The sequence below is a fragment of the Lygodium microphyllum genome, chromosome 23, assembly GCF_053477565.2.
Source record: "Lygodium microphyllum isolate KBCC chromosome 23, Lygodium_microphyllum_v1.1.10, whole genome shotgun sequence".
NCBI lineage: Eukaryota > Viridiplantae > Streptophyta > Polypodiopsida > Schizaeales > Lygodiaceae > Lygodium > Lygodium microphyllum.
This window is the reverse complement of record NC_141157.1, coordinates 102,069,397-102,091,178: the sequence shown is the minus strand read 5'-3', so window position 1 is coordinate 102,091,178 and position 21,782 is coordinate 102,069,397. Positions and strand designations below refer to the sequence as shown.

General features: G+C 38.9%; 2 protein-coding genes across 7 annotated transcripts; one reads left to right on the top strand and one right to left on the bottom strand.

Moving 5' to 3' along the window:
* Positions 1-5,998: 5,998 nt before the first annotated feature.
* Positions 5,999-9,967, top strand: LOC148016548 (uncharacterized). Its single transcript, XM_087663901.1, has 6 exons — positions 5,999-6,480; positions 7,540-7,699; positions 8,360-8,439; positions 8,537-8,752; positions 8,887-9,107; positions 9,699-9,967. The coding sequence occupies exons 1-6, from the start codon at positions 6,176-6,178 to the stop codon at positions 9,965-9,967; spliced, it is 1,251 nt and encodes a 416-aa protein (XP_087520027.1). The 5' UTR covers positions 5,999-6,175.
* Positions 9,968-16,175: 6,208 nt separating this feature from the next.
* LOC148016547 (pentatricopeptide repeat-containing protein At1g06140, mitochondrial-like) lies at positions 16,176-20,473 on the bottom strand. Of its 6 annotated transcripts, none has more exons than XR_015688106.1 (2): positions 16,954-20,469; positions 16,176-16,851 (listed from the first exon to the last, which is right to left on the bottom strand). XR_015688106.1 is itself a non-coding variant. In XM_087664267.1 (2 exons), exons 1-2 carry the CDS (start codon positions 19,616-19,618, stop codon positions 17,149-17,151), a joined length of 2,367 nt encoding a protein of 788 aa, XP_087520393.1. In that variant the 5' UTR covers positions 19,619-20,471; the 3' UTR covers positions 16,176-17,148. The 6 variants fall into 6 exon arrangements, 4 of the variants coding, with proteins under 4 accessions (XP_087520393.1, XP_087520395.1, XP_087520396.1 ...); XR_015688107.1 differs by having other exon boundaries at positions 16,176-16,728; XM_087664267.1 differs by having other exon boundaries at positions 16,176-17,177; positions 17,281-20,471.
* Positions 20,474-21,782: the final 1,309 nt, after the last annotated feature.

The following is a 21,782-nucleotide window of genomic DNA, read 5'->3' as shown; positions in this document are numbered from 1 at the left end:
GGACATCCGAATGTACCAATACCAAGGGCTCACTCATACGTGGCCTACCAGACTTCTTATGCGTAGACCTAGTCTGCCAGCCATAAAGACAATGCTCACATGAATCAAAACATGCATAATCAAGGGGCGGTAAGTACTGCAAACCAGAAAGCATTTTCATTCCCTTCAAATACATATGGCCCAAACGGGCATGCCAAAGAGATACATGTGAGATAGAACCCATAGACAAAACATGATCAAGGGAAGAAGATGATACAATCAAGGGGTAGAGAGACTGCTAGCCTTGGCACCTCTCGCAATCACAAGTCTGCCACAAGTGATCTTCCATGCAGAGTCTCCAAAACATACATGATATCCTGCATCATCAAGCTATCCAGCTGACATGAGACTGCGTGTGAAAGTAGGTACATGATGTACATCTTGCATAGCAAAACTGCTACCAGAAAGAAACTACAGCCTAACATCACCAATGCCCATAATATCAAGAGAGCTATCATCACCCCAGCGCACAGAACCCGAAACAGTACGGTATGAATAAAACCACTCTCGGCAAGGTGTCACATGAAAGGACGCATCTGAGTCCAAGAGCCAACACTGTGCATACATAGAGTGTATCTCTGTCATCTGTGAAGCACTAGAAGAAGCTGCTAAGATATAATCATCATCATCAACATTTTCAGGCTGCATAACATTGATCTCTTCAATTTTAACACTGGACTTTGCAGGTACTATGCTGTGATCAGAAGACTTATCCTGCACTTTGTCTTTCCCCTTATCTTTGCGCCTTTCATTGCGCAATTCATGGCATTGTGGCCTAATATGGCCCTTTTTCCCACAATGGTGACAAGTAACATCTACATTCCTGCCACGGGATTTGCTACGTGACTTCCCACGAGACTTGGACCAAGATTTCTGAGAATCCCGTCCACGGCCACTACCACTGCCATGATTTCCATATCAATCATTCCGGCCTCTAACTATCATAGCATGAGACACATGGGAGGCATCCAAATTCTTACGGTTAATCTCTTCCTGCAAAAGAGCACTGTCAACATCAAATAATTTCAAGGTAGTAGTAGAGGCACATAATGCAGTGCAGAATACATCCCATGACTCATTAAGAGTACCAAGCAAGAAAAGAGGAGTGACATCCTCTGCAAAAGTGATGTCCTGCGAAGTCAAGTTCTTGAGTATAGCATGGAGCTGGCTCAAGTGAGTAGACATAGTCACATTCTCCTTCATGCGCATATCCATAAGCTGCTTCAGCCAATACATCCGACTCGCTGGACTTTTCTTGTCATAGAGATTTTTGATCTTTTTCCACAACTGCCATGCACTCTGTTCTTCCTCAAAGACATTATAGTGAACCTGTTTTGTGAGAGACAATACAATAGTGGACTTGCATAACTCATCAAGCTCAAGCCATTCCTCATCTAGCATAGTTGCTGGCGGATGCCCGCTTAACCTCAAAGGTTTGATCTGCGATTTCTACACCAACACCTGCCAAATCTGGCTCTTCCAATAAGAGTAATTCATACCATCAAGCTTAGTGATGTTGAAAATAGCATGACCAGTGGACGAACTCGCCATAATGCAGGCTAGAAGACTATAGATAGTTCAAAACTGCTTGTTGTTTACTGTAGAAAATGACCAAAAAATCACCAAAATCGAGGAAAAATGGCAAAGAAAGTGGAACCAAAGCTGCTGCCCACCAAGTACTAGTGAAAGTACATCATTTCAGAGTGTTTCAGCATGAAAAATCCATGTCAGTCCATACATATATGCTTGCTGTAATAAATTTTAGATTTCAGTAAAAGAGAGCTAACAGTGCCAAAATCGGATCCCAAGGCAATCAGATACTGCCAAGACCAAAGCCGACATCATGCGGGCATAGCATAAGCATATGACAGTCGATAAGCATGAATCCAACACCCAAGTATATCATACAAACATTTGCCAGTGAGTAGGCACACCTCCCAGGCAACGGGGCAAAGTGTTCCTACCACCACCAAAACTTGACACAAGTAGGTGTCAGTTCACAAAGATACGGATCCAAAACTGAGACTTAGCTCATAAGTATACAGTGAACCAAGACATATGATATATCATCCCAAAAGGTAAGAAGTCCCGAAGTCTCAAGTGTCTGAAAACTGCTCAATAGCATGTAACGGCTCAATGCATAAAAGTACCACCTTTTCAATGTGTGATAAGCATTCAAGAATGCTCCCATTGGCACAAAAGCCATATGTACGAGCTCAAGAGCTCAAGCCAAGGCAAGACACAGTGCCAATGACATAAGTCCAAGACAATACATCAATAGTATATCCCGAACATGTAGGCGATAGAGCATCCGTATGTAGCATCCATAAGCATGTAAGACATCAAGTACATCCCAAGATACAACTCTAGCAAGCCAATAAATAGCTCAAGTAAGCTCCGAGAATCCAAGGTCAAGCCAAGACCGAGCTCCAGTAGCAATAGGCTCCAAACAATGTAACTAGCATGTAGTAATGGCATAGGCTAAGCTTGTCAAGACCGGTCAGACATAAGCAATATATATGCCATAAGTACATCCAAGACGGAGCATCCAAATGCTTTGCAAAGTGAGCTCAACCTCAACCAACGATCCCAAATCAAAACCAAGCTCTATGTCGAGCCCCAAGTGTCAATACATCACCATATATGCCCGAAACATAGCCCGAAAAGCATAGGCATAAGTATACATGAGTAAAATGACTTCAGCCCAACTGTGTACAACAGTGATTTATTGTTCAAAACTGAGAATTTCAGCACCAAAATCAGCTCCAAATGGTTGCCAAACAATAGGCATACATTCCCCTAACATCCGGGCATCAAACGGGACCAACCGGGCATCAAATGACAATGCCAAACAAGCTGTAGCATCAAACGTCAGTGTAACACTATCATAAACTGCCTGTGGACTGTTATGACAGTCCCAAAACAGTGTTAAATCAGTCCAAATGCTATGCCAACACATCAACCATCAAAATCAAGCATCAAAGCATGTTCATATGCCCGAAATGGAGCCTTTCCAAGTGCCAATGGAGGGGGGAGCTGCTCTTGTGACTGTCAATGCTAAAGACACATATGGGAGGGCTGCGTGATTCCGCCAACTATAAATGCTGGTCCTGGGGCTGCAAAAAATGGTGGCCAAGCTTTGGAGGGGTCCAGTTAAAGCCAAGGAAGGCCTAAAACAAGCTCCAGCAAGTCTTGTTCAAAGGCAAGTGAGATATGAAGCAAGGGAGCTTCAATGATGGCTACCCCAATCTTGTTTACAGCATGTGAGACCTGAGAACTGAAGTAAACCATGAAGAAAATGATCAAATACCTCTGATGTAATGCCGAGTCGGATATGGATGCCAAGAAGGAGACCCAATGCAAGTAGGGAGTCGATGGGATGCTGAGAATGCCACGAACCAAGCTCAAGAGTCGGAAAGCAAAGCTCTGATACCAGTTGAAAGGGAGTGACGGCGGATCGAAGGTTGGACTTGAGAGCTATGGTAGGAGAGCAAGAGCAAGAAAGGGAGAGACTAGAAATGGAAACTCCAACTATCACAATGTGTGATCGGGCCTTCCTTTATTCAAACTGTCACTAAAAGAATAAAGAATAAAGTGACAGTGACGGGTGCCCGCCACCTGCAGTGTGCAGTGGCGGTGTTGTCAATGTAGTAATACACGGGCGGCTAGGCAGAGGCGCCTTTACCCCCAACAAAAGAGATATCCAACAGCATTAGCATCTAATTAATCTTCAATGTCCAGAAGTAGAAACATTGAAGTGACTGAAAAAAGCCCAAATATATCAAATATAGCCCAAATTTAAGTACGAAGGCATGCAATAATGATAGTCAGGTACATACATCAATGCTAGCCATTATTGTAGACATGTAACATACCCGAAATACCATGTAGACACAATAGGCATAATGTTTCACTGTGGAATAACTTATTGGTTATATTGTTATATAAGTGAAAATCCTATAAAAACTAAGCTAACGCGAGCTAAAATGTATCCCCAAGGTATCTTAATACGTCAAAAAATGATCCAGTATCAAATACATAAGCATACAAGCATTAATGAAGCTTAAACAATGAAGGAATGGCTATCCCAAACCTGTATACCGCTGCTGTAGGTCTACTGTGTATTACAACAATGATAGAGGCTATAACACTCTAAATGATGGCTGAATGGAAGCCAACGATGCTCGATAAGTGCCAAAGTGTTTACCCAAAAGCCGAGAGCTTGGAGAGTTGTAGAAAAGATGATAACTACCAAGAACATAGGTTGGACAGCTAGGCGTAATTCACATTGATATTGTTGGGGCTTCTGCTACCATGGCTGAAGGTAATGGAGCTCAGAGAGCTCTTGGAAATGCTTAATGTATCCCTCGAAAGATCCTCAAGTATCTTGGAGTAAGATGAAACAAGCTGAGAGAAAGAAAGATTCAATGCATACCTCGGGAAGAAGAGACAATGGCTACCATGAAACCTTGAGTTGTTGGTATGTCATGGGCTGAAGTCACGGAAGAAGATGCTCCTTGAATGGTAGGCTTTGATACTAGTTGAAAGATGAGTAGAAGGTGGAAGGAGGGTGGAAGCAAGAAGAGTAAGAACTATGGAGGTTCAAGTAAGAAGAGAGAGAGAGAGAGAGAGAGAGAGAGAGGGAGAGAGAGAGAGAGAGAGAGACCAATGTGTGGGAACTATTACAAACACAATGTGTAGCCTACCTTCTCTTATTCTATTTGTTACTAAAATAATAAAGAATAAAGTGACAATGATGGGCACCTGCCACTTACAATATGCATGTGTGTGGGTCGTCTATATACAAGTAAATGCAGTTGGCTCGAGGCACATGCTACCTTGAACACCCAACATATTGGTCATATGCATTGATAGAAAGCTATGGATGAAGAAATGACTGCATTGAATGTAAATTAAACTTGGGATTTGTACCATTACTTAAGAGAAAGAAAGCTATAGGTTGCAAGTGGATTTACAAAACAAAACATGATGCAAATGGAAGTGTGAGTAGGTATAAAGAAAAATTGTTACCAAAGGTTATACACAGGCGTATGGGATTGATTATGAGCAGACATTTGCTCTAATGGAAAATATAAAAACTGTTAGAGCTGTCATTGTAGTGGCTATAGTGAAGGGTTGGGTCTTACATCGAATGGATATAAAGAATGCATTCTTGCATGGTGAGTGCGGCAAGAAGAAGTGTACATGGAACAACCACAGGGTTATGAAAGCATAATTCACCTTGATTATATGTGTAGGCTACAGAAAGCCTTCTTTGGTCTAAAACAAGCATCAAGAGCATGGCACAATAAGATAGCAAAATATCTTAGCTCTATTGATTTCCATGTTGGAAATACAAACCACTCACTTTATGGGCATAACAGTGATAGAGGCATTATTGTGATTACCTTGCATGTGAATGGTTTGATAGTTGGGGGTGATAATATGCAAGAGGTGGCGTATAAGAATCTTGCATGAAGTGTATCTTAAAATGCAAAGTGCCCTAACTATTACTAAAACCAATATAAAAGAGCACATCGCAGAGGGAGAATCTAGGTGCTTATTGATTGGGCTTATTCAATATTCGTTGAGCAAATCCCCAATCAATAGATGACATGTAGGCTAGCTATGTGCGGGCTTACCTCAAGAATTGGAGAGTAACGTAGGTGATTTGATTGTTTATAGTTGACTCTACTCTCTTACCCCAACTCTTCTTTGTGTGGCTTTCCAGTATGGTCTTTGTGAAAACAAAATTTGTGTTGGAGTTCCAAAGAAAAAGAAATTTGGAATATAAAGCATATCAAAGTGACCAAAAAGCTTAGAAAAACAGTAAGGTTTAGCCAAGGTGACCTCAAGCTCGGGGGGGCGAGGGTGTGAATGTCCCTAGGATGCGCATTGAAAGCTTTAAATTTCAGCCGTGATAGGAGTCTGCTTGTATGCTGTTGGTGGTGGCGGTGGTTTGAGTAGATTCTTGGCACGGCCAAATGGTGGATCAAGATGACGATGACTATGGGGATCAGAAGCAAGCAGCCTCTCTCTCTCAAGCAAGCAACCTCTCTCTCTCTCTCTCTCTCTCTCTCTCTCTCTCTCTCTCTCTCTCTCATTCATTCATTCATTCATTCATTCATTCATTCATATGAGCGACAGGAAGCTCGAGCAATGGCGGCGGTGGCCTTGTTTGGCTGGCCTTGTGCTGCTGATGGGATTGGCAGGCCTGTGCGTGATTCTGCTCCCGCGCAGGCCTCTCATGCTCACTATCCACCCATTCACCTTCTTATACCCTTCTTTCAACTCAATAGTGCTGCCATCTCCTCCTCCCACCATTCATCATCCACCAACCAGGCAACCCGCAGCACAAGAAGAAAACGACCATCCACAGCAAAACCTCCAGAGGACCGAGCCCGTGCCTCCGCACGTCCTTAGCACGCTTGAATGCTTCAGGTCCCTTCTCTCATCATCACCCTCACTCATCAGGATCACCAAATAAGACGCATCTTATAGGACCCCTTTATCCTCACGCCATCGCCATTAGAGAGAATGTACATGCTTGACCTTACAAAAGAAGTAGTTAGCACTTGTTAGATCACAAAAATACAAGCCAATGGGGTCATGGTGTATTGGTTAGGTTGGAGTGTGGGTTGAGTTATATGGGTGCATGAGTTCAAACCCTTTGCCTTGCATCCCTCAGGGCATACTAAAACAAATATTCACATATCAAATCAAAAGACAAAAAGAAATAATTAGGTGCATGTTCCTAGGACAAACTCTTCGGGATTGCATACATTCTCATTCTTTTGTGTAGAATTGGTTTTTCCTAATGGGAGATGTAATGTAGTTACCTTTTTGATGACTTAGCTTTTGGTTTGGCTTCACATTTCAAAAAACTTAAACCACTATTAAGGGTGGGTTCAGACCCGGCAGACAAACATGCATCCCAAATACAGATGGCCAATCAAATTTTAGCATGGAAAATTGTATGTTCACACACATGGTGGAAGGCCAAAAAAATTAGGGGCCTTTTTTGACACGTCATGGCCAAGTTTTTGCTCCTCTCTTCCGGCCTGTCCAGCACGGATACTTCTCCTTTCATGCCATGTCTTCTCTTTGGCTCCTTTCCTTGTCCACCACTAATGTGAATGAGATGGCGGACAACTCTTGGAAAATCCTTGTAGATGGGTGGAAAAGGGGATTTTTCACCCTTTTGTCCACCGGGCAAGTGTGAACCCACCCTAAGACATCATGCCTTACTTTTCATCCCTTTGATTTATGTACTTTGTTCAATACTTGACTTAATGTTAGAAGCAATATACTAAAGTTATAGATTCTCCCATTATGTATGGGGCACATTCATAGTTGATTAAGATATTCATTCTTGATACTTAATTATGCATATTCAAATAGTGCTATGCATTTTTAGTATACATCGCAAATGACTTGTTTCTCTTTCTCGTGTCCCAAACTTATGAAGATGCATTTTAAACAAAAAGTACGCTTACCCAGTGCTTCAGGTGAATGGACTTTCAACAACACCCCTCGACCCATTGCTTGGAACTTTGCTGGAGATTTAATTGCCAATGATTGTGATAAGCGACACGTGTCTATCCCCGGGCACATTGCAAATCAAGAAGTAGAGATGGGGAGAAATTTAGACAATTGGATGGTATGAGTACTTTGAGTAGTTTCCTCCAAATCTAGGATGTCTTGTTTACTACAAAAAGTTGTTTTTAACATAAAAGTAAGAAAAAATGATTGCCTATGTATTTTATGGTCATTAAATTTAAAAGATTGTCTTTATTTATAGTCATGTATAGCATTCATGAAGAGAAGTTGTCACTTCATGCTTTCATGACGAATATACTCTTCTATTCTATGCATTTCCAATGAAAATGAGGTGGGACTTAGCTAGCCCTACGAGAATTTTACTAGGCTCATGTCTTGAGGTTATCACCCCTAAACATGCACAGTTTTCCTCTCCTTGAGAGCTATTGTAGTTGGGAGGCCATAAAAATTAAGTCTCAACATCCACTTTTGAACTTTTGGAAGGGAGAGCCACATAAACCACTTACCCATTGGTTACATAATCTTACAGATTTAGCATCACTTTAGGGTTGAAGGATAAACAACTATGCCATCATGCCACTTTAAGCACTTATAATGGGTCCATAGATATACATCTAACAAATACCTATCATATTTGCACCACTTCTTTCTTGGTGGATTTTTTATGGCCAACAATTCATGTGGTGATTCCATATTTTTACTCAAAGGCCAAAATTTCCAAGTTCTTTATGGCCTTATAGTTGATTTACATCTTAACTAGGTGCGAGAAGAGCTTAAATGGGAGTGGAGAACCAATGAAAGTTGCCCCTTCTTACCATTTGATAGAGAAAGGATGTGCAGGTTAGATTAAAAATAGAATCTCTTAATTGTAGTGTGATGCTATGATATTTGAAATATTTGATTGATTGGTAATGAAATTTATGGTGAATTAACATAGGCTTATAGGCAAACGTAACATACTCTTTGTGGGGGACTCCATCAACCATGAGCTTCAATGGACATTCATAAACCATTTATCAACTAGCTCCATGCATCCACCACAATCACAAACAAGAGGAGAAGTTGCAAGGTGTAGGAGGTGCATAAGTGATGCCTTGTGTATTGATGTGCTAGGTGGACAAGGACTTCGTGTGGCCTTCATACGAAATGATCGGTATCATGACAAGTTTAATTTCTTAGTTCTTATTTAATCTAGAATGTTCTAAGAAATCTTCAAGATCCTTTGATATATAAATGGGTCACATCTACATCATTTTCAAAATCAATTTATGTTAAAAATATTGGCAGGTTATCACCACGTGATGATGTATTGGAGGACTTGCATTCAGACTTTATAGAATGGCCTTGGTTGCCATATATCAAAGTTTGGCAAGTGGGCATTTTATTATTGAATCGTGGAGCTCACTATGAAGACGATGAGAAATATTCAACTATGCTTTCAAACATCCTACTAATGCTTCATCGAGAATTTCCTCATCTTCTTGTGTTTTATCGCAATACACCGCCAGGTTAGTGATGTCTACATGCACGTATACATGATGCACACATATTAACCACTTATGGTCATTGATAATTATGGAGCACATAACACGTTAGCAATGAGACTAGAGTAGTCCCATTACATAAGCCCAATAAGTCATTCATCATAGCACTATACTAAATGAACTCTTTACACTAATCCTTGTTCTTTGGTATAACCGCAAGCACTTTAATTCTATCATGAAATGTGTTTGCAATATACATCTTCATAATTATTTACAAAATCTCTTTAAGATAATTTGTTAATTATGAAACCTCATGTTACTTTTTGTTGTCAACTAAGTGAGTTTTTATTATGAAGTTCATCTATGCATATCTTGTACACTAAGCACACTTTGGGGTTAAATTTTTTCTTGTTGAGTGCTCATTCAATGTCTTTGTCCATAAATCCCTTATGAGTTTTGTTTTCATTCATAATTTCATAATTGATTTCTAGATTAGAAAAAGTACAATTGTGGACAAAAGACTAGTTCAATGACTACTTGAAGTAAGGAACAAACCATGATTTGGACAATACAATTTTTGAAGTAGTTTCTAATGCACTATTACATGTCATGTAGGGCACCCAGATTGTGAGCATTATATAATACCTCTTGAAAGGCCACAAAGTAATGAAGATACAATGTGGAATTGGGGTGGTTTCTCTCGTCAAAATCTTATGGCAAAAAAGATTGTACAAGACAATGATTACATCTACTTAGATGTAGCAAGAATGCTAGCACTAAGGCCAGATGGCCATTTAAATTCCAAAGATTGTCTACATTATTGCATTCCTGGACCACTAGATATATTTGTTCAATTACTTTATAATACCATGATGTTATTCTAGCATATAGAAATTTTGATGTGAGCTACAAGAAAAGTTTGAAATCCTAGTAGGATTTATGTTAATATATCTGTTCAATTAAATGGAGTTAATAAAAATTTATTATAGATGAAAAACGTACAAGTGGTTTCTTAAGTACATGAAGTGTCCAAGTTATCATAAGGAAAAGTACTTAAAAAATATAAATGGATTTCACAAGCCTACTTATGAATTTGTTGGACCAATCTTTTTTTGCCCTATCTAGACTCTAAGCAATAGAAAGTGAAGGAACAATTTCTTCAACTATGCTATCTCTATTTATCCTTTTATATGGTTTTCTAGAAGCCATACTTCTAAAACATTAATCTTTCCAATTCCTTACATTCCATACCTTCCTAAGGTTTATGCCCTCAAAAACAGAATGGGAAGTTATTAGAATGACTAGAAAACTTGGCATAATAGAGTGCTACTTTGTTTTTTAGCCTTACAAATGATATAAAAGTGTTTGGGAAAAATAAAAACTTTGGCTCAAATGAAGACTAAAGTGGATGCCTCTGTAGTATATAACATTTGGATGTCTTCTAAAAGAATCTTGAGCTACAAAAACTTCATGAAAGAGTGTCTGCATCTAATAGATAGCTTGCAATATAGTTGTAGCTCATTCTCCCAAGAGAGAGCTAGAAGCACACATGTTTTTCCAATTATTTTCTTTTTTCCTCTACATCAAACCCATTTTGATTTTATTACAATTTTCTTTAAATAATATTAAGCTCTACTAAGTTGTTGGGCAACACTTAGCTAGCATTAATACTTCCCAAGCCCAAACAAAGTAGGTTTACATTTTCCCACCAATTTGCCCACACTCAATATTATGCTCTTGGTCTAGGAAATTCATCCACCACTATTAACCACTCCTTTAATTTGGAACAAAAAATGTGAATAAATTTTTATTGAGAAATCCAAACCAAACCTAACAACACATATCTCCTTGCTTTTGAAATCTTGTCAATTAAGATAGCCCTACAAAAGGCTACTCACAAGTTTTCAAAAAGCTATCTTAATTGACATGCTTTTTAGAAAGCAAAAAAACTTGATTGGTCCGCCCAATAACATCAATAAATGTATAATCAATCAATCCAATAGTCCATTCAAAGAATTTTGAATACATATTTGTATGTAGATTCCAAAACACTCAAGGTAAAAATCAAGAGCAACCACATGGTTCTTATTTGCATTAGCCCCAAGCATCATGTAAGTGTCATTGATGTCAAATTCCTCAAACAAGTCCATGAGAAAATTATCGTGGTCTACCACAGCCAACAAGCCATCAACATCATCATTTTCACTAGCATAGATATAATGCATTTCAGAATAATCATAGTTGTTCTTTTTATTTGCGTCAATTTTTGTCTCACTTCTAGAGTCTCTTCATGGCTCTCATGCACTTGTAAAGTAGACTTAGCAACATCTCAACCATCCCAAGTACAACACGAAGTAGAGACACCCACCCTCATAGTCTCACCAGTGACTTCTTTGTGTGCACAAATGTCCTCTACTCTACTGAGAGCACACACTCATCCAAAACATCATGTAGTTTTGATAGAGTAGAATCATCAACATATCCACTTACATGCCCATATACAACATGTGCACCTCTAGACATTTTATTAAATGTGTTGGATAAACATGTCTTACTATAGTCCAACTAGCTTTTACCTCATGTGGTTGATTATTCCCCAAGCCCAACCTAATCCCTTCAGAAGCATTCCAACATCTTCAACCTATTGTATTTGTATCCCCATTTAGTAAATGCTATCTATGCAACTTTCTTGAGAAACCCATCAGTATCTTCTCCTTCTACTGCTACCAAATAGCTCATATCCAAATGTTCAAGATGGTCTCCAAACCCAACACTTCCCAAGTCATAAGGTTAGAGAGATCCTCGCAAAGAGGGGAACCACTCTATGGTAGATAAATACATAGTTGGCCTCTAACAACTACTAACCCAACAATTACCACATATATTCAATATGGGTCATAAACAAGCTATTATTTGTAGCACTATCGGTCTAAAATTTTCTTATGATGTTTGCTACATACATCAAATTGAGAAGCTTGGAATATAGTCTAAAACTCTTCAAAATAAACCCTGGTCAAATTCAAAGAGCATATATCCCAAATTTAGCTCTATTCTAATTGTCTTTGGAGATCCTCTATTATCAATTGGGATAAATCATATTTTATGCTCAAGATAATGAGGTTCTTGCAATCATATTTCAAAATCAAATATTTATTAGATTTGATGTAAATGACTGATTTACCCCTTCCAAGCTTTACCTAGACTATTTAGATCCAACATAAATCTTATCATTCAAATGACTATACAGGACTTATTGAGTTAATGTTGAAACATCATCATTCAGTCTTGTTTATATTGCATTAAGATCACATTGATCATGGAAACAAGAAGTATATGAACCCAATATCTTGTTTTCATTCCTATAAATATTTAGCTTGTTGGTCATCCTTAAGGAGACAAACACATACATAAGCTCATTCACTGCATTTGTCTAATATAACATTCCCAAGTCTTATTTCTTGAGCATTCACACTCACATAGATATTGTTGATGTTCAAATATTGATGTAATATAAAGTTTCAAAGCCTTTGCCTTCATCAAGCCACTTTAGTCCTAGAAAGCTCCAATTTTTGAACTACAATTGATCTAATACCAACCTACATCTTACATAATTGATCTCCATGACTTGACCCAAACCCAAATATAGATTTTTCCCACCAATTTTCCACACTCAATGTTGTGTTCCTCATTTATGAAGTTCATCTACTAATGTGGAAACGGCACTAAATTCTTTTCTTCATAATGGCACACTTGTGGCAGCTTGTGGACCTATCAATTCATAAGGAAGTTTAAGCAGCCACAGACTTTGCTTTTTATTAGGCAGCTTGTTGACTGCAAGTTGTAGCCTTTCATAGTGTTGAGCTTGTGGAAGCATGAATTTTATTTTATAGACCATGCAAAGTTTCATAGTAGAGTGTTTGTTATAGCACCAATATGGACCCATGCAAAGCATGATAGTATATAGTGCTTGAAAAGAGCAAATCTAGACAAGTATGACAAACCTAAGCACTAAAAATGAACTTTTGTTATATGGGCCATGCAAAGCATCATAGTACAATGTTTGTTGTAGCACTAGTGTGGACCCATGCAAAGCATCATAGCACAAGTTTGTTGTAGCATTAGTGTGGACCCATGCAAAGCATGATAGGGAGCATTTTTTGAAAAAAGCAATCCAAATATGTATGAGAAAACTAATCATTAGTTTTTGTTTCTTGCATTAAGGTGTTTTAAATCCTTAATCAAGATAGAGAGCACCAAAAACCATGCAAATAAGATGAGTAGAATGATTCGTTATCTCTAACACGAAAGGGCAATGCCACTAGCACCCAAACCATGACACCTACCAAAAGAAATAGATTCTTCTTGTATCTTAGGCATAAGCAAATGCTTACAAGATTATATCTTAGTGGTCCAGTCTTCATGTTCATAAAATAAGGTCTATATACAAAACTTAGTTGTATGATCCTCTAAATGACACGTTGTAAGTTATACCTCAAACTTGGCATGGATGGAAGCTTGCCTAGGTGAAAGATTGAGGGTAATGCCTTCAAGTGCAAAAGTTTTCATTGGCAACTACTATCTTACACAATGATAGCTTGCAAGATAGTCGAACAGGTGCAAGGCTACATGTTGAAGCAAATCTAAGGACTATAGACAAAAATTTAAGTTGTATGTTTCTATGAGTGACACAATGCTAGATCGCAAGATAATTAAATATGTGCAAGGCTATAGACTATAAGCAAATTCAAGGACTTTATATGAAACTTAGAGGCATGATTCTATGAAGTGTTTGATGGAGTAAACGACATATGATATCGGCATAAAAGATTGCATTGGCAGGTGTTCTTGATGTTATCCAAGATGGAGGCATCACATCGACCATAGCTGAAGCAATATTTGGAATAAGAGATGCAATATAGGGGACACCCAAAAGGTGACGCAACAAAAAAATATAAAAATAAAATATTAAAAATCCAATAAAAAATTGTATTAAGTTGCATGTGTGACCATGATTAACAAAAATAATGTTAAGAAATAAAGAAGCATCTTGTGAGCTTGTAAAAGTCTTTGGTACCAAAGAAACTAGGCTTACTAAAGCAATCCATTATGGCCCAAATCATATCATCATGAGTAGTAGAAAATTGATTATATTTTTCATAAGAATATGCCCAAAATGAAGGTATAATCAAAACTAGAATAAATCATATCTTTCGGTGTATGTGAGATGCAAAGTACTAAGTAATCTAACTAAGCTTTAGTATTGATGAAAACCCTAAATGACAACTTAAAAAGAGGTTAAGCTTGAAATAGGTTTGCAAGTAATTGCAAGCTAAAGCCACATTGATAAATAATTAGTTATGGCATAGTCTAAGGCTATAATTTTCTTTCATTAATAAAGATAGTAGATTAAATTAATATATAACAATTCATTAGTCTTAGATTTAACTCCAAGCTAGAAATTAATTGTTTATATACTATATGTGTATACAAAAGGTGGGTTGGGAGTATAGGAAGTTGGCTAAGTTTGAATTAAGTTGAAAGGCCTACTTGAAATACATTTTTTCTTATGTTCTAGAAGTAGGTAAAGGTAATAACTAAGGAGTTATAATTGGTAAGACATTCTACAAAGCGTATACTCTTAAAGGGCAGCTAATCTAAGCATAATTATATCGGGTTGGAGCCTAAAAATTGCAAAATATTCTAATTACTCAAGCATAATTCGAGTCAATGCACACTGCAAGGGTTTAAATATCTCAAGAATAACTAATAATAAGAAACATATTCATCAAATAGAGTTTTAAGAAGGTACTATGCTCTACAAAACATAATTTATTGAATGTCCTCAAAGAGCAATTAAAAATGGGTCAAGTGAGCGTCTTAAAATGATGAGAAAACATATTTTAGCACAAAACTATAGAATTGGATTAATATGCAACTTTGGCTAATATTATCTTCAAAACTAGAAAAAATTCAACAAAAGTACCTCTAATAAGTTGTAGATCTCTTTATGATCTAAAACTTTCCATTTTACATCAAAGTAAAAATGTTTAGCAAATCAATATATATAATACTTGCAATATAGCATCTTAGTACAATTTACAATTGGTTGTGAGCATTATGAGCAATATGATGGCAACTTTGTATTGGGTTACCCAAATCTCAATCACATAATTAAAAAATACTCTAAAGATGAATAAATGTAAAGAGAAAAGTTTGATCCAACTTTCAATTAGGAAGCTTAAAGCTTAAAGAAACATGTTGTCTTATAGAAGAAGAGGATAATACTATCATCAAGAGAGGAGGAGAAAATTTAGATCAACTTCTACTCCGAATTCAAGGGCTTTGGAGTTTTAAAAGATGTTGATTGGCAATGATAAGGACTAATCATCATAAGATGGACTATAAAGCCCAATTGTTTAAAGGAGACCACCTTTGTGTAGATGCTAGGCAATTGGAAGCTTCAAGCACGACGAAGGTTTATTAAATTGGTGCACAAGTCCAATGTGAGACGCCGCGCAGTTACCAATTCAAGCTCTCTCAATCTCTTCATGAAAAATAGACAAAGTTAGAATAAACACAAGTTAAAAGCAAAGCACGACAACCAACTAAGTCTATCCTCCCCCCATGCATAGGGAGAACTCTCTCTAGTATATATATTTATTCATCTTTTGCTCAAAATAAGCCCTTTAAACATCTTTGCACAAAGTAAGATCTTCATGCAATGGCTCTCGTATTTCGTTCTATATCTGACTGCTAGAAACTTATGAAAATTTGCAATAAAAATAAACCTCTAAGATTGATAAATAGTTGATGCACCTTATTCAATCCGAAAATGGTGACGCCCATAACCTTTCAAAGAATATTTATTATAGAGTTGATTGCCAAGTAGAACTCGTTGAAAGAATTTATCTCAACTAGGAGACCAAGACCCACTATGCCTCTATACATTAAAATATAACAGTCAAGGCGAGAATCACAAATAAATCGAATCATTTTTCACCACTAAAATTATAGTGGCGAAAGAAATAGCCTAGCCATAAAAATCAGTAATCAAGAACAATACAAAGCATTCCGACACGAGCATGCACAGTCTAAATCACACAGAAGTATTGGTAATTCAATTATGTATTTTACAGTCACCCACTTGTGGTTTCACCCACATGCACGTCAATAAACATTGACAATAAAAAGGGACAAGCATCTCTGTCACCTCTCCACCCAAGGAAAAACCATATCTCCTTGAGAATGCGATCTGTGCTGAGGGAGAACCATTTAAGACAATCATCCCTTAAACAACACACACCAGGAAAAACCATTTGAGGAGACCATCCCCTTGTATAGGTGCCTCTTGGCAACAGCTGAGTTCATTCAAAGGATTTTGTGGCATTATCAAGGAGCTAATCCATGTCCAGATACTATCCTTGTCCTAAATGTCCTTTGGCTTCGAGATCTCATTCCTGTCTGATAGGACATTCATCCAGGACCTAGGTATATGTTACAAGTAACGCGTCTTTCAGATCCACCATACAAATTAATGTTTTTGATGTAGTACAACCTGCCATGGCCCATACGCTGTCTGAAACATAATATGCTGCAGAGGATCTTGCTTAACTTTTTTTAGATCTAGAGCTTCAATCTGCAACATCTGGTCATGCACATCCAGCAAAGTTCAACAAAGTTATAGATCCTTGAATGGAAAGCATTACTATGATGAGCTTGCCTTCCATTTTTCATCTCTCTGCAAAGGTCTCATTCAGGCCCCAGTAGTCTATAGGCATACACATCTTATGTGAGTCATTGCAAGTTGGTGAATACATTGCACTTTTATGACTTCCAAGTTTAGAATCATATGGGTGGGATGCAACCATACCTGTATGGATCTTTGGAATCCTCGCATTGACCAGGTCACATGTTAATCCTTGCACTGAAACAAGTCAACCTTCATGTACTCCCAGCCATTCAAATTTTACAAATCCCAAAGGTGTGGATAAGCTCCATCGCTTTTAATGGTGTTATCCTGTTATGAATGTATGCACCCATTGCTGACCTCTTAACATAAATTTTTCTATTCATCTGTCAACTGCCTAAGATTCCCTGCATGTTTCAGACCCCCAAGCACCAGTATAGGCATGCCTATGTAGGTTTATTGCAGCCATGGAATCAATAACTGCTGAAAACTGATTAAAACATCTTTTACCTGTCTCTGTATCCATGTGTTCTCTGCAACTATTAAGCAATGATGTGTGCCCTAGCAAGCTAGGCAGCAAAGGCATGCTGTAAAGAAAATCTTCTGCCTGATTCAAAAATCCAGCACGACCAAAAATATCAATCATGCAGTTGAAATGCTCATAAGAGGGTGCAATCCCATAATCTCGTGTCATTGACTTGAAAAGTGAACAACCCTTGCACAAATGTCCCAATTGACTGCATGCAGCAAGAAGACAAACAAATGTTACAGCATCTGGTTTTAAGGCACCTCCTTGAAGATCCTCAAAACATTTTAACGCTGACTCGTAATTGCCAACTTGTGCATATCCAGCAATGATTGCATTCCAAGTGACTACATCCCGTTTCCTCAGTTTTACAAAGACTTCATATGCATCCTCCAAACTTAAACATTTAGCATACATAATAACAAGACTGGTTCCCACCTGTTCATTGGAATCTAGACCACTTTCAACAAAGCTGGCATGTGACAGCTTACCCTCATCCAAGGCCACTCCTTCAGAACAACCTTTTAGAATTGAGACATAAGTAGCTTCGTTTGTCTTAACACCCTGCTGTTGCATTGAATGAAAAAGCTGGAAAGCCTCTTGGTTTTGCCCGACTTTCACATATCCTCCTATAATTACATTCCATGCCACTGGAAGCCTGATGGGTAATTTGTCAAAAATCCTCTTTGCATCTGCAAAACTCTCACATTTGGCATACATGTCAATGAGACTGCTCCCAACATACAAATCCAGCTCACAGCCACTTTCAATTAAGTAAATATTTGTTAACTTTCCAAAGTGCAAAGCTACTGCAATGGAACAAGCTTTCAAAAGAACCAGAAAAGTGACACGGTTAGGCTCAACACCTTCATTTTGCATCTGATGAAAAAGCTTCAAAACATTTTCCAAATGATCATGTTCTGTATAACCTGCTAAAATCACAGTCCATATCACAACATCCCGCTCCAGTAACTGGTCAAATGTCTTGTATGCATTTTCTATATTTCCACATTTGGCATACATATCAATAAGGGAGCTAGAAATAAAAGTATCCAACTCATGCATAGTTTCTATAACCATTGCATATATCAGGTTGCCCCAATCTGGATGGGACATACAGGAACACACTTTGAGAACGCCGACAAAGGTTACAATGTCTGGTGTTACATCATGGTGCCATATTTGCTCGAAAAGGCAAAGTGCTTCTAAACCGAGGCCTTGCTGGGCATATGCACCAAGCATTGCATTCCACGCCTCCAAACCACGCTTGGGTAGTTTGTCAAATATCGTGTGGCCTGCGTCAACAAGAAAACTTCTGTTTGGCTGAGTTTGCACATAATTATCTTCAACATATTGCTGTGCTTGATCCTGTATGTCCTCTTCTAAGGTTTTCCTGTTGGAACAAGCTCTTAACAGACAGAGCAATGTCACTTGATCTGGTTCCAATCCTTCCTCCTGCATTTCCTTCAACAGTTGTAAAGCTTCCTTAGAAAGCCCATCGTTGGCAAATCCAGCTATTAACATGTTCCATGTCACATTGTTTGGCTCCACACTTGCCTGCCGCATCTGCTGAAAAAGTTCAAAAGCTTCTTGGCTCCTACTTTTCCTCGCATAACCTGATATGAGGGCATTCCAGGTCATGCAATTAGGCACCAATCCTTTTTGTCGCATTTCCTGAAAAAGTTTTAGGGCCTTCTCGTTCTGTCCTTGATGTGCATAGCCAGAAATCAAAGTGTTCCATGAAACTGCATCTTGCTGTAAGGATTTGTCAAACACACTCTGCCCATCCACCAAGCTTCCACACTTGCAATACATGTCAATAAGTGCATTGCCAACATAAATAGCTGCAGCAAAACCATCTTCTATAATGTCAGCATGAATAAGCTTACCCTGTTGCAGAGACCTACTGCCACCGCAGGCTTTAAGGGATGCGACAATCACATGTCCATCTGCCTTCTCACCAGATTGTCTCATCAAATGAAACAGTTTGATAGCCTGCTTGTCTTGGCCAAACTTGGAATGTGCAGATATGATTGCAGTCCATGCAAAGGTGCCGGGCTTTGATAATCTGCTGAACACAAGGTTTGCATCCACCAAGCTCCTGCAGGATGCAAACATGTGAATCAAATGGCTACCTAAAATTGGATCTAGAGGCGCTCCATTCTTTGATACAAGGTTAAATAGCTGCTTGCCTGCAGTAAGATCCCCCCTAAGGATGCATGCTTTGATAACTGAGTGAAATGTTTTTCTGGGAATGGATGACCCTTTCTTGGCCAGCACATCCAAGACCTGAAGTGCCTCTCTGGGATCTCTACTGTCCATTTCCTTGACAAAAGAGTCGATTTATGCTCTCCTCTGCAATCTGACCAAAGACTCCATTTTGGCTCTCCTCTTCGATGATGTGACTGCTGGATGCAGATACATTTGATGTCAGCCAAACCGCAATGAACCTGTGATAAGGGACAGTTATTCGAACACCAAGAGCCAGCCACTGATTGTGACCATGTTTTTCTATGTCTTCTTCCCTCCTCCCCTTGCTTTGTAGAAGCAGAGAAGCCCGCACATCGACCGATTGTCCAAATGGCATGCATTTGGTCGTACTGCTCTCTCGTGTCTGTGAGATTGAATATCAGAGCGGACTGCCTGTAGCCAAGTTTCCTCAATTGTTCAGACCAAATGTGTCCTTTGTAAAGGGTTTCCACAAGATGTAGAACTAATTTTCTATTTGCTCTTGTGTCTCATCCTCATGGTGACAATCTACTACATCTCGAAAGGCTGCATGGGACATCCCTAACCCGATCCTTCTTCATCCCTCTACAGTCCAAGCAAAAAAGGGAGACCACTGTGTTAATTAAAGCTGGGGATGGGAATACGGTTACAGCTCACGAGGACATGGCGAATGTCTTCGAGAACCCTCCGGCCTCCACAGAGATGCGAAGAGATGCGAGATAGAGATGGGCCAAGGCTTGCGACCTTCCTGAAGTGCCGCAGTTCGACAATTCCGAAAGGACCAGGCCTTGCTGCTGCTTCAAAGCAAGGAGAGACGCGATTTCATGATCTCTGCAACAATCTCCTGAACCCTTCCACCAATGTGATTCTTTGAAGAAATCTGATGCTCAACAGTTGTCGGAATGATCTCTCCATTGGTCAATGTGTAAGAGTTTAGTAAGTCATTAAGGGTCTAATCACCAAGGAGAGTTACTTGGTCACTAGCTACCACTACTAAATGAGCATCTAACCAAACTAGTGCCTAAGAGCCACACCATGCCTACACAAATAACTTGGCTAGGTGTGGTGTGCGCCTACCATGACTCGTGGCCACACCAGAGTTCACGACACAGGCCAACACATCAAAGTGCTGGAATGCAACTGGTAGTCTCTCTCTCTCTCTCTCTCTCTCTCATCTAGAATCCTAACAACAACAAATCAACAAAGTCTCAAATCTATTGTGAAGAAGCTTTGTAGACACACCAGGTTTTTTATTTACGCAGTTTGCTTCGTTCTTTTTGCTTGATCTCTCAATCCACAAGTTATTGCATTCTCATTTTACAGACCTCTCCAAAGCCATTTCCATCTGTTCGACAGGTTAGTCTTTTGGAAAGATGGAAAAATACATGCAATAGAAACTAATCTTCCAATTGAGTCAAATTTTAGAAATGGTGGCACGCAAAAGAGGTTGTAAGAGATGGCTGCAAGGGCAGCATTTGTTGCCATAGATGCAGCCACATATGGGTTGAGAATTGAAAGGACTGATGAAGCTCATAAAGGAGGCATGGCTGAAGCAAAATCTCGTGTTTGGATGCAAGCATTAGATTGCATGGAAAAGGGCAAAATAGCAAAGTCTGAATTGGTTGATGCAAGTCAGAGTATATGAGGGAGAATAAGATGGAGTGCACCAGTGGATTCATTTTCAGGCTATGCTTATTTGGCTGAGGTTCATAATCAAGAAGCTCTTGTGGAAGAAAAGAGAAGAAGAGATGAGGACACTATTGGTCATTCCTCTTCAGGCCCATCTAAACGCATAACACGAAGTAAAATGGAGCAGTAGAAAGAAGGTTGAAAAAGCCATACTTGAGCATGTTATGGAGGATGCATCTCAAGAGAAGAAACAAGAAGGGAAGAAAAGGGGCAAGCAGCCCAGTTACAGATTACAATCGGATCTTGAGACTGCCACAAACCTTAAAAAGGTCTTGGAAGATCGCATACTTGGTAGTAGAGAGGAATTCGCACCTGGCGAAGTTCTTGAAATTGCAAAGCGTGAATTTCATGATGCAATCATTGATATGCTAAAATGAAAAAGATAGTTTGATAGTGAAGTTTTACAAGCATTGATGCAAGTTGACAAAGACATAGAGAAACATCTTCGGAGGGAATATGATGATGCATGTAATGCTATTTTGGAACAGGCTGATGTTGAAAATGGGCTAAATGGGAGTATCGACAGAAAGCTTGTGGCTGAAAATGGTATTATGGGCAACACTAAGCA

Coding starts and splice junctions, on each gene's coding strand:
- LOC148016548 (XM_087663901.1), top strand. CDS start 6,176: ATGAGCGACAGGAAGCTCGAGCAATGGCGGCGGTGGCCTTGTTTGGCT. Junction 8,440..8,536: donor GATAGAGAAAGGATGTGCAG/GTTAGATTAAAA, acceptor GAATTAACATAG/GCTTATAGGCAAACGTAACA. Junction 8,753..8,886: donor GCCTTCATACGAAATGATCG/GTATCATGACAA, acceptor AAATATTGGCAG/GTTATCACCACGTGATGATG.
- LOC148016547 (XM_087664267.1), bottom strand. CDS start 19,618: ATGGACAGTAGAGATCCCAGAGAGGCACTTCAGGTCTTGGATGTGCTG. Junction 17,178..17,280: donor ACACATGGATACAGAGACAG/GTAAAAGATGTT, acceptor TGAAACATGCAG/GGAATCTTAGGCAGTTGACA.